Consider the following 13,429-nt stretch of genomic DNA (forward strand, 5'->3'; position numbering starts at 1 on the left):
TACCAAATCAAATTCCTATGCATCCCCTAATACAACTGGAATGGAAAATCATTTATACAGGCCCCTGACTTGTACCATCACATAATTTTTTGTTGTAATAAAGCTTTAACTGGGTTTAACGTTCAATTAATGATCCTTTGTGTAAGTGCCTATGTGAATATTTATTTTTATTTAATACTAGTGGCCCAGTGCATGAATTTGTGCACATTGAAAGGAAAATAATTAGAAGAAATATTTTAATATTCTCTTCATCCTTTCTTTATAATAGAAGTGTCAACCAAATTCACGATGGACAATGACAGATCAAAAGACACTTGTGCGATTGGCACCAGCGAGAGCTTTATATGTATTGCACATGCATGAGTCAACTTAGCCTTTTATAGATATAGAATAAACTTGCTTAATTAGACCTGCTTTCTGATTTAGCTAAACTTTTTCCAGCCCAGTGAAGCACCCCAACTTCTCTTTCAGGTAATTGTCAGCAACACAGCAGTAAATATCAACACAAAGCAGATTATTATTGTAGATCATGCAGGGAGAACAAAGGGTAAAATATTTAACTGCAGCAGTGTTTGACTATATTCTGCGCAATGAGAAAACCTGAAGTCATTTTCAAGGTCTACCATTTCTTCTTTTCAGTCGGGTCAAGTTTCTAAGCTTTCTAAATCTCTGTTTTCCGGCTAATGAAAAGAAAATAGGATTCCACCCAGTCTCCTATCTACCTATTCCAGGACTTCTGTGAGGATCAAATGAGATGAGACAGGGGAAAATGCTTCACAGACATTTGGTTACACTGTAAAATGTTTCCACCTGGCTATAAAGCAAGTTGTGTTCCTGGGCTGAAGAAACTGCAAGGAGGCTAGTCACTAGGGAGAGGAAGCTGGGCATTGCTACATGATGTCATTACCCAAATGGACACTTAGCATATTAGCCTTTATATATATAGATATTTTTATTGATTTCAGAGAGGAAGAGAGAGGGAAAGAGAAAGAGAAACATCAACGATGAGAGAGAATCATTGATTGGCTGCCTCCTGCACTCCCCCCACTGGGGATCAAGCCCACAACCCAGGCATGTGCCCTTGACCGGAATTAAACCTGTGACCCTTCAGTCCATAGGTCGATGCTCTATCCACGAGCCAAAATGGCAAAGTTGGGGATATTTAATAACTGCTTTTTAGTAGGCCAAGGGCCAACTGCTCAGTGGAAAGCCTGCCTCTCTACATTGAATTGTGTGGTTCAGATCCTGGAATCCTTTAGCTTTTGGCCAGTTTCCAAGGTTGCCTTTCTATTTGTTTTTTAAGGAAATATTGCGGGAATTAATTCGTTTTTCAGAGATTGCTTGTAATGGCTGCTGTATCTTTCCTCACATAAATGCTTCTTAATTGGCTCTCCAGTTGCCTCTTAAGACAAAGAAGGCTGCTTAACTGTGAACCAGTCAGGATCCTAAAGCAGGACATTTTCATTTTATGTTGTTGATGATTTCAGTTACACATTACAGGTTTAATGCATGGTGTATTATTTTTATTTTTTATTTTTTTGGTACTAGTTTTGGACCAATCGAATACAAAGGCCCCATGAGTGCTGTTTACATTGAGAAGTTTGTCCGCCGGGTGATGAAACCACTTCTGTACATCCCATCTCAATCAGAATTACTAGATTTTCTCTCAAACTACGAGGTACCTGTCTTTCACATCTCCTTATATTCCCAAGACTTCACCGGGTTGTATTGGATTGTTTGTATAGAAAAGTTTTTTTACCTCCTGATTTTGTAGCAATTAAAAAGTTACGTTATAGATAAGCCCCAATTAAATGCTTTTTGAGATACTTGATTATTGGGATGGTTTGACCAAGTGAGTTTTAAGAAAATAGAATGCTTTGCAAAACCTTTATTTTTTATTTGGGAATTTTCAACAAACTTTGTCTCACAATTAACTTAGAGTATGTAATAATTAACTTACAATTTATATACAGCGGCAAATTTCTAAAAATTTTATTTGATGCTTTATGGCATCTTACTGATGAGGTATCTGGTTTTTCTTGTCAGTTATAGTTTAGCCTTTCAAAGCAAAACAAAACTGAAAATACATTCCTTTATATTTTAAGTGTATAACTATTTTAAGGTCTTAACTGCTTTTCCATTGCTAATTTCAACACCTGATAAATTATTTTTATAGGATGTTCATTGTATGTGCAGGACAGTTTATTATTGGGAGACCAGTATAAAGCTTAAAATAATCTCAATAAATTGTAAAAATAGTTTCACAAAAATTTATTGGAGCAAGTGTAAAGTCATATTTGGGTACAACAAGTGAAAGGGCTGAATCCACTAGACCCGTGGTCAGCAAACTGAGGCTCGCGAGCCACATGCGGCTTTTTGGCCCCTTGAGTGTGGCTCTTCCTAAGCCTTAGGAGTACCCTAATTAAATTAATAACAATGTACCTAACTATATAGTTTAAGTTTAAAAAATTTGGCTCTCAAAAGAAATTTCAATCGTTGTACTGTGGATATTTGGTTCTGTTGACTAATGAGTTTGCCGACCACTGCACTAGACCAGTGGTTGGCAAACCGCAGCTGGTGAGCCACATGCAGCTCTTTGGCCCCGTGGCATGGGCCACGAAGTTTCAGTCGCACTGTATGTGCGTGCCCGCACGTGATATTTTGTGGAAGAGCCACACTTAAGGGGCCAGTTTGCCGACCACTGTACTAGACTACCAGGGAACTAGCAAAAATGAAAAATGGTGCTTAGATACAATAAAATCAGGACCTTAAGTTACCAGATACAGATAAAAAACATATGAATCCAGACCTCATAATTTAGAATTCAGTAATAGTGATGGATTGAATTTTTGTGCTATGTAGATTCTATGTAGATCGGATATTAATTTCTTTCACTAGAACATCATTAACAGCTTTTTCAATCATGTTAGAAATACTATTTATATGTTAACTATGAGCAGATTCCCCAAGCAGCAGTATTAATATTTAGTTCTGCTTGTAGTTCTCAATATACATTAGAGCAAATTCTTTACTCTTAAGGTGGATAAATAATGGATTTCCGTGGTCCTCACTATGTTGTCTCCCATTTTGCCTGGGTAGGCTGGTAGGCCCGAGCTACACTGGGAGGTAGGGCATTTGGGCCTAGTGTCTTTGGTAGCACTAACTAGGTCTGTTGATTTAATTCTTGGAATCTTCTCTACTGTTGAATCTCTGTAAGTTGTTATTTCCGTTAGTGTATGCTTAATTTATGACTGGACCTTTTTCATATCTTTGACATTCTCACTAAGATCCTTGAAAGTTTCATGAAGATCCTTGAGTAACCTTATAACCATGGTTTTGAACTCTGTATCCAGTAGTTTGCTTGCTTCCATTTCTTTCATTTGTGACATTTCTTTGTCTCCGCATTTTGGCAGCTTCCCTGTGTTTGTTTCTATGTATTAGATAGAACTACTATGTCTCCTGGAATTGGTAGAGTGGCCTTCTGTAATAGGTGTCCTGTAGGGCCCAGTGGCTCAGCCTCCTCAGTCACCTGAGTTGGGCACTCTAGGTGTGCTCCTGTGTGGGCTGTGTGCACAGTCTTGTAGTTGAACCTTGATTGCTGTTGGCGTCTCTGGGAGGAGTTGGCCTCCAGGCCAATTGGTTGTGAAGACCATCTGTGACTATAGTGGGAGAGCTGCTTTGTAGGAGGTGAGGCCCGGCTTAAAGCTAGGCAGGTTGGTACTAGTGCCTGGTCTTGGGCCTTTTATTGATAGGTTTGGGGCATGCTGTTACCAGCTGCAGCTTGTTTGATTGATTTTAGCAAAGTCTGAGCCAGGACAGGCCATTCATATGGAAAAGCTGCTGCAAACAGCTTGGGCAGGGCTGCAGATTGGATGGGGCAGGGTCTCAGGGAATCCTCAGATGGAGCAAATAGTGTGCTCCAGGCTGATTGAGACTTAGCTATGGCTGCCAGTCAGCCCTGCAATGGGGGAGGAGCATAGGAACAGTGACCCCTGCAAACATCCTTGTCTGCGAGAAAGCCACCCCCGAGTTTCTTCCATGATGCCAGACAATCCAGTTGCTCCCCGTATGTGTCTGGGTCCCCCAGAGCCACCCAGTGCTGGAGCTCAGAGGTATCCAGTCCTAGTAAGTTTGTGCGCTGGCCCTTTAAAAGGAACAGCTGGGTCTCCAGCAGCCTTCGTGTTTCTTAGCCACAATCTCTGCTGGTTTTTACAGCCCGTAGACTTCTCCTCCCAGCTCTGGAACCCTGGGCTAAGGTCTGGTGTGGCGCTGGGACTCCTTGCTTCTCAGCCTCTGCAGGGACGATCTCCCTCCCAATTAAAAAATGGCACACATGCCGAAACCGGTTTGGCTCAGTGGATAGAGCGTCGGCCTGCGGACTGATAGGTCCCAGGTTCGATTCCGGTCAAGGGCATGTACCTGGGTTGCGGGCACATCCCCAGTGGGAGATGTGCAGGAGGCAGCTGATCGATGTTTCTCTCCCATCAATGTTTCTAACTATCTATCTCTCTCCCTTCCTCTCTGTAAAAAATCAATAAAATATATTTTTTAAAAAAAATGGCACACATGGGTGTGGGACCAGCCCGTTCAGAGGCTCTGCCCCTCCTACCAGTCTCAATGTGCTTTCCTCTTTACTTCTCTAGTTGTAGGACTTCCATTCAGCCAGCTTTCAGGTGGTTTGGAATGATGGTAGTTCTGTATTTTAGTTGTAATTTTGATGTGATTGTGGGAGGCGGCGAGTATAGACGTTTACTTATGCCACCATCTTGGTTCTCTCTCAACCTGCTATTATTTATTGGGTCATTAGCATTTATTCTGCAGAACTGGGAGTGTTCTATGTATGATAATCATAATATTGAGACAGAATAGGTTCTAGAATTTTCTTCCCAGATATGCACTAAAATCATAGCTACCTTATAAATAATGAATTTAGTGAAAAACTGAAGTGAACTTGCCAATGCATACTACAGAGGGAGCTCAAGAGCTTTAAGTCATCTCATTGTAAACCATGTTAAGAAATTTTACTTCATTTATTCTAAATGTAGAATCCATCTTCCTGGAGGTTCTTCTTGCCTATTTAAGATACAGACAGGAAAATGTGATTTATTACTGTGGACAACATAGGGAAGCATATCCCAGTGTCATTTTTATTTTGGTGGACATTAAGTTTGGTGGAAAGGAGATAGGACTGAGTGATGGTAATGTCACTTTCAAAGTCATTAGTCTTATGGCTCTTCTAATTTTTGTATTTTTTAAATTTATTGATTTTAGAGAGAGAGGAATTGAGAGAGAGAAACATCAATTGGTTCATTTGTCTCTAATCTAGATATTTGTGAACAGTCTAGACCATTTATGCATTCATTGATTGATTTTTGTATGTGCCCTGACCGAGGATCAAACCCACAACCTTGGCATATTGGGGATGATGCTCTAACCAACTGAGCCACCGGGTCAGGGCATAATTTTGGTATTTTTTAAGTATCAATTGGTTACGGTGTCAGTAGCTTCTACATCAATAATGCTTCATTTTTTATTTTATTTATTTATAAATATTTTATTGATTTCAGAGAGGAAGGGAGAGGGAGAGAGATAGAAACATCAGTGATGAGAGAGAATCATCGATCGGCTACCTCCTGCACACTCCACACTGGGGATCAAGTCTGCAACCCTGGCATATGCCCTGACCAGGAATTGAACTGTGACCTCCTGGTTCATAGGTTGGTACCTGAGCCACTGAGCCATGCCAGCCAGGCTCTTTTTTATTTTTTTATCAGAATCATCTGATTTGTATTTTTTATTCTACCCACTAAATGCCAGCAATATTATTTAACTCTTATCTTACATATGCGGCCAAAATATTTTCTAAGTCTTTTCATGAGTTTCTATAATTTATCCATTTAAGAGTAGTGATTTTGCATGTATCCATTCATTTATTCTTATCAGTTATGGTAAACTAAATTGTTTTACATTTAAGCGGGTTGGGAAAAGGCTTGGGAATCTTTTGGAGGTGGAAGCATGGTGTTGAGTAAATTGCCAGGTGACAGAAAACCTGAGTATTTTGGAGAAACATCTAATAGAATGTCTGCTACCTGCTGTTATACTGTTATTTGTTAGTAAAAATACTCTGAATGTTGAGCAAATAAAGAGATACTGTTTCTGTCAATTTATAGTTTTATAGCACCGTGGACTAAATAGTTTTAAGTATTCTAGGTGTGAGTTAACATTAGTGCAGAAATATTTCAATTGCCACTGATAAAAACACACCACTAGAGGTTGTGTACATCATTTGCTGAAATTTATGCCAACTGCAAATAGTATTCACTTAGGAAATAAATATTTAATGCTCATGAGGATTTGCTGGCCTCCTATAGTCTATTTAACCTCATTTTAGCAGGTACTGAATATACTGTACATTATGGAATGGAATTAAAAACACAAAGTAGGTCAAATTATAATGTGGCATTCATTATGTTATGTTTTTTGCTAAATTGTAAACTTGATAAAAGAGTATTGTCTTATTCACATTTTTATCCCCATTCATTTATTAACAAATGTTTATTTTGTGTCTGCTCTGTGCTAGAAACATGGTGGTGAACAAGAGAGAGCCTCTGTGTCATGGAGTTCTAAAGTGGAGGTAGATGACAAAGGAAAACAGATAAACAAGGTGTAGGGGGTTGAGTAGTGTCCTGTTTGCAGTTGAGTTCCCGTGACTGTTTACCTGATAGCTGTAAGAATCTGGGAGTGGATTAATACAAACACTGCAGATGGAATCTGGGGTCAGGTGATCTTACACATGGTAAGCAGCAGAGTGAGGAGGGACAACTTATGTACCAGCAGGGCTTGCACCCCAACTATATAACCCAGTGTCAGGCTGGCTTATGTGCTGAAAGAGAGCCTCAAAATATATTAGGCAGGGTTACAGTTGTGCTTTGAATTAGCCCCTGGTTTATTTGCAGCTGAGCAAACAAGGGACCTTGACCTAGAAAGATCTACATATGTGAATATGCATGGGTTATATTCCCCAAACTCCCCTTTTTCCAGATTTAAGAAAGAACTGTGGAAGGAACTCTGAGATATGTAATCACCTTTCAAATACAGCTTCTGTTAGGCAAGACTGAAACTTTGGGGAAATGGTTGCAAAATTTGTTTGATCTTAAGCAAAACCAGAGCCAGTTTAGTAACTTTTAAATGATAATTTGTAATAGAAATAAACAGATAATTAGCACTTTATTTCTTCTTTTTATTATTTTGAAATATTAATTTTAAGTTACATCCTCAAACAGGCCAATTTTCAAAACTTATACAGATTGTCACATTATGGTGAATATTTTAAAAATAATACTTAAAATATATTTTGTCTGTTTTTTTTTTGGTATGTTTTAAAATAGCTGGTATAAAGCTTTAAATTGTCTCATAGTTGTTGAATCTTATCTGCATTTTTGGCAATGAAAAGAAAATAATTTTGCATATCATATTACTTGCTTTGTATTGTTTATGATTTCTTTGGTCCAAGTATTTGAAAAGTTCAATACCAGTTCTTCTGAAGATAGGCTCCTTTGTCCAAGCTATGTAGCCCCTTGGAAAATTGCAGCAGTGATGCCCTCGACAAGAATAAACCTGTAGAAATGTCGACAAAGGACCCCTGCAAATCGTCCAACCTTTGTACATTTTTTTAAATAAATATATTTTATTGATTTTTTACAGAGAGGAAGGGAGAGGGATAGAGAGTTAGAAACATCGATGAGAGAGAAACATCGACCAGCCGCCTCCTGCACACCTCCTACTGGGGATGTGCCCGCAACCAAGGTACATGCCCTTGACCGGAATCGAATCTGGGACCTTTCAGTCCGCAGGCCGACGCTCTATCCACTGAGCCAAACCGGTTTGGCCCTTTGTACATTTTTAAAGGTTTATTGCGGTTTCTCTTGAAGACTCAGGTTTAAAAACTTTTTTACTTCCATTAATGTTTGTACATGTGTGCATTTCTATATATAAACATATATATAATTGCATACATTCATGTAGATATAAATGTGTTTATGGGCCATATGTTCACTTCTGTGAAGTCATTGGTGATAAGATGATGTGACATTCATCTCATTTAATTTTTAGCAATGAAACATTTATTAGTATTTAGATGAATTTATTTTATTTGGTTTTGGTTTGGGAGATTGGTTGTAATATAAAGAAACTTAAATGAGTCCATTTTGTTTCCACTTTTGTAATCTTGCATCCAACATTAACTACGTGACTAGAATATCTGAAGATTTGTCTTTCTTTTGTTCTTTGTAGTAAGGTTTATTACACCATCGTAGCATGGTTTGAAACCCAAACAGTATGCAATTCTACTTTCAGCCAGTTCTGGATTGGCTTGTTAAAAAGATTTTGGAGGAGCCCTGGCTGGGTGGCTCAGTTGGTTGGAACACTGTCCTATACACCAAGAGATTGCGGGTTTGATTTCCAGTCGGCACATTCCTAGTTGTGGATTCAAATACCTGGTCAGGGCGCATATGGGAGGCAATCGATTGATTTTTCTCTTTCACATCATTGTTCTTTCTCTCTTTCTCTCCCTTCATCTCTAAACATAGTCTCGACTGAGGATTAAAAAAAAAAAAGATTTTATAAGAGTTTAGCAAAAGAAAATTTCTGTTTTCAATACTTTGTTTTCTGATGTTCTCAGTTTTTTTAGAAATTGGTTATTTGCTGGATTTTCTTAGATAGTATTAGGATTCAGCATTCTGACTATCTCAGTTTCTCTCAGAATAAAAACCAAGTGATTTATTTAAAATTGAATCTTGCCCGGCCAGCATGGTTCAGTAGTTGAACCAGGAGGTCACAGTTCGATTCCAGATAAGGACACATGCCCAGATTGCGGGCTCAATCCCCAGTGTGGAGCATGCAGGAGGCAGCAGATCAATGATTCTCGTTCATCATTGATGTTTTTATCTCACTCTCCCTTTCCTTTCCTCTCTGAAATCAATAAAAATATATCCTATCTAATAAAAAGGGAATATGCTAATTGACCCTCATGCTGTCGCAAATGGTGGTGCTCACAGCCAATAAAAAGGGAATATGCTAATTGACTGCCCTGCCTCAAAGATGGCGGCGCCCACAGCCAATAAGGAGGGGATATGCTAATTGACTGTCACACCCTCAAAGATGGCGGCACCCACAGCCACAAGATGATGGCGCCCAGTCCCTTCAGCCCCGCCGCGGTAGCAGGCGTGTGGCCACTCCACTAGCCTGACTCTGGAGTCCCCCAGTCCCCTCAGTCCCCCAGCCACCCAGGGCCGGCCCAAGATGCAGGCAAGCCTCGGATGGTGGCTGCCCAGCCGCCCAGGGCCGGCTGAGGCTCAGGTGACCAGGGCCGGCCGAGGCTTGCACTGCCGGCAGTGGCAGCAGCAGAGGTGTGATGGGCGTCGCCTTCCCTTGATCACCAGGTCACCTCCCACCCCTGAGGGCTCCCAGACTGTGAGGGGGCAGGCCGGGCTGAGGGACCCCCCTCCAGTGCATGAATTTTCATGTACTGGGCCTCTAGCTTTATAAATAAATAAATAAATAAATAAATAAATAAATAAAAAAAATTTTATGAGAGTAAGCACGTGATTTGGATTTGAAAGACAGTATGTTCCACTACAGATCAGAAATTTTCTTTTTTTATACAAATTACTGATTTAAAATTTTACCAACAGATGAAATTCCTGCCTTATCTTTTGGGTCTGATTTTGCCCCAATGATCAAATCAGCTCCACAATTATTTATTAAGAGCATGATGTTGCATGCTTTAGAGCTAGAGAGAATTCTTTACATTTGCCTAGTGCTGTGTAGTTCATCAAGCTCATTTTTCTCAGTAACCCTATGATGAATTGACCCATTTGCTATATAAGGAAACTGAGGTTTCTCTTTGAAGGGTTCACCCAAGATCATTTAGCTTTTGGACTTGAGCTTAAGTGTTCTGACTCCAAGCTCAGCACTCTTTCCTCAGGGATCTCAGTTTGGCTCTTAAGACAGATACAATCATTTCAGAACAAAACCAGAGAGAATGAGTGCCACAGGGCCTTTAGCGATGGAAGGAATTACTCTGAACAGGAAGGCAGGATGTATATGGAAGAGATAATTTATTGGTTTAGCAGAATGGAGGGGAATTCTGTCCTAAGCTTAGAGAAGTTGAATGAACAGGTGGAAATAAGTTTGTGGGGGAAGAGGAGCAAGAGAGTAGGAGATGGGCCCTTTGCAGACTGATCTGACAAGAGAGGAGGGTTTTTATGGTAGAATGCTGGGTTCTGGGTGGGGGGGAGAAAAGAGCCCCTCGAAGAACTACCTGGAACACAAGTGGAGCAAATCAGATTTAACCTGATTTCCAGTACGTGTGAAGGGGTGTTGGGATGCAAGAAAGCCATTTGAGGGAGAAATAAATCTAAGAAAGATTACAAGGAAATTGACAGCTTGTCTGGAGTTGCCAAACAGAAGTAAATGAGTACTTGTACTTGATGGTGAGGTTTTGAACCAGGGACCTAGGAGAACTGTCAACCGAGAGTGGAAAGACCTACTTAAGAAGAGGGAAGGAAGTTTCAGCTCTGAATTAATTCCCCCTATAAAAGCTGCTGCAATTGTATCCCTTAACCCTTTTGCCTAAATGGAAGGAAAGGTCCACTCTAAACCCCAACTTTTTTCATGTGGTTAGGCTTTTTAAAAAAATGAAATGCAGCAAATGACAATTGTCAAATTATAATGGCATGTCTTTCTTGTTTTAAAATGTCCCCATTGCACAATGATTAGTGATACCTCAGTCACCTGATTCTGCTCTTGTTCCTGCAGCCTGGAGTACTTGGGTACTTTGACTTCAATGGTTCACCCCAGCCACCTGGTTATTTGACCTTCTTCACATCAGCATTACATTCATTAAAGAAAGGTAAAAACCATTTATAGTAAGACATTAGAACTTTAACAAAAATGTATGTATATTGATAGCTTCTTTTGCATGTGTTACCTTTATGATTACTTTCATTTTCTTGATTCCTTTTCTCTGTATTTGTATTAAATAATTGTATTGTTTTATGTTCTCTAGTCTCTTAAATGTTTAGCTTTTTAAAATGTAACTTGATCATACTGTCTGCAATTATAGGTTTTGCACTTTAAATTTTATTATATCATAATTTCTTTTTTGTGTTCATAGTTATAAGTTCTGGTCCAACTTTGTAATGGTTATATTGTCAGTTGATGTACCATAATTAAGGAATACATTTCCTTTAAGAAGTGTTTGCAAGTATAAAAGTCATGTTACATTACACTATAAGCCTACTGCCAGTTTCACAATTCTCAAATGTATTTTTTTCACTTTAGCTAAATCATATATTATATGAGGTCCTACATTTTAAATTAAACATTGTATCATGCCCCTTTTTTCATGTTGTTCCATGTTCTTTCTTTATATCAGTTATAGCACCGTGTCCATTCTCTGTGGAATACATTTTCATCTGCTCTCTCGTCTCCATCTCCTTTGTTAGCACAATGGTTCAAGCCCCTTGCTCTTCCCTGGGCTAGACCAATGGTCACTTAACTAGTATTCATTCTAGTCCCTTTTCCCTCACACTTTGGCCTTTGCATGTATTAAGTCTTTCTGCCTATACTGTGCCCCCTGCCTCCCCGGTCTCTAGGGCTCAACTCCCCATTTGTCAAACCCCTATTCATACCTAAGAATCCCCTCAAATATTATTTCTGCAATCTCTAATCTCAGTTGGGTACCCTGTTGTTTTCTTTCATAGTACTTAACATGGTTAGTATTTATGAGATGATTTGTTTAATGTCTGTGTTCTTCCCCAGACTGTGAGACTTTAAGGTAGGACCATGTGTCTTCAGTTTAGCATTCTTTATCCAGTGTCTGGTACATAGCAGGGGCTCAATCACTATTTGCCAAGTGAGTGATCAGATTAACGGCCATACCATCTTTTCCCCAGTAGCTCAACCAAAAATATGTAACTATCCTTCTATTACTGCGTATTAGATTGCTTTATTATTATTTTTTGGTTATAATAGTATACTATTAATACATCAAACAATTATATGACTGGCCATTTTAATATATACATTATCTTAAAGTTTTATGCACAGAGAATCTACTGTATTCATGTTTTTGATCAGGGGACATTGGGAGAGGAGATCAAGCTGACACATAGTATGTCTTCTGTCCATTTTAAAGACTTTGAGCTACACAGCTTCAGATGATTAAGAAGACGTAGTTTGAATTTTGAAAACGAAATACTACCAGTTTAAGCTTAAGAAGCAGATTTTCAAAAATCTTCTTCGAAAAGTAAAGCCCTTTGAAGAAGATCTCAACTGAAGATTACATGTGAAGGGGAAACCTAGAGACATTCACTAAAGTGATGGTAGCATTCAAGTTCTTAGTCAAAGGATATTTCAAGATTGTGGAAAGATATTTAGTTACCTAGTTAGTTTATATAATGTGCTATAATGATTCATCTTGTATTACTTTTCATTCAGAGGTTTCCAAAATATTGCTGCTTTTTGCAAAAACCTTTCATTAGCCTTTCATCCCCATTTTTTTCTTTTCTGTTTTTAAGCAAAGGAAGGCATTAAATGGGTAAAAACTACTTGAAGGTACAAAATGAAGCTCTTTGGGCAAAATTCACTAATTTTGACAAATGATTACATGAAATTTCTTAGAATAAATCTAGTCTGGCTTAGCTTTATTACATTTCTTTCCTATCTTGTGATTCTAGTTCAGTCTTGTAAAATCCTGTTGCATATGAACTTTGCAAGAAGTGAGATTCATTCTAATTAATCATTTTTCACCTAATTTTTTGTGGATAATCTGCCACTTAGCTTAGTGAACCATTTTTAGAAGAAAAAGACAAATTTAGAATGATTTTCCATAGTATGTGCTATGAAGGACTACCTAAAGTAAATCATGCTTTGGGCATCTAGGCTTTTTTCCGTCTTTTCTTTCTCTTACCCTGAAGTCAAATAGTTTTAACTTATTTATTAATAGCAGATGTTCAATAAGTGAAACATATGCACACTTCTTTTTTTTTTCTTTTTTAAATATATTTTATTGATTTTTTTACAGAGAGGAAGGGAAAGAGATAGAGAGTTAGAAACATCGATGAGAGAGAAACATCGATCAGCTGCCTCCTGCACATCTCCTACTGGGGATGTGCCCGCAACCCAGGTACATGCCCTTGACCGGAATCAAACCTGGGACCTTTCAGTCCGCAAGCCGACGCTCTATCCACTGAGCCAAACCGGTTTCGGCCACACACTACTTTTTTAATGGTACAGCTTGAAGTGTAAATTCTGGGTTAGTGTTGTGTTTAGATTGTATACAAAACAAGGCCTGAGGAACATTTGACACACTTAACATTTGGCTATAGAGCTTAACTGAAGAAGTGTTTAGACTGTTGTAGAAAGC

General features: G+C 38.8%; 1 protein-coding gene across 2 annotated transcripts in view; it reads left to right on the forward strand.

Annotated features, from left to right (window-relative positions):
- Window positions 1-13,429, forward strand: part of TXNDC11 (thioredoxin domain containing 11) — a 72,995-nt gene that overhangs the window by 19,313 nt on the left and 40,253 nt on the right. The window contains exons 4-5 of one of the 2 annotated variants that reach the window (XM_070412969.1): window positions 1,549-1,678; window positions 10,819-10,912. In XM_070412969.1, coding sequence (XP_070269070.1) covers window positions 1,549-1,678; window positions 10,819-10,912 — 224 coding nt within the window. The remainder of the gene's footprint in view (window positions 1-1,548; window positions 1,679-10,818; window positions 10,913-13,429) is intronic. The other variant, XM_070412970.1, reaches the window with a different exon arrangement.

The sequence above is a fragment of the Myotis yumanensis genome, unplaced genomic scaffold, assembly GCF_028538775.1.
Source record: "Myotis yumanensis isolate MYYU_CA2020_CCGP unplaced genomic scaffold, mMyoYum1.0.hap1 SCAF_4, whole genome shotgun sequence".
NCBI classification, from domain to species: domain Eukaryota; kingdom Metazoa; phylum Chordata; class Mammalia; order Chiroptera; family Vespertilionidae; genus Myotis; species Myotis yumanensis.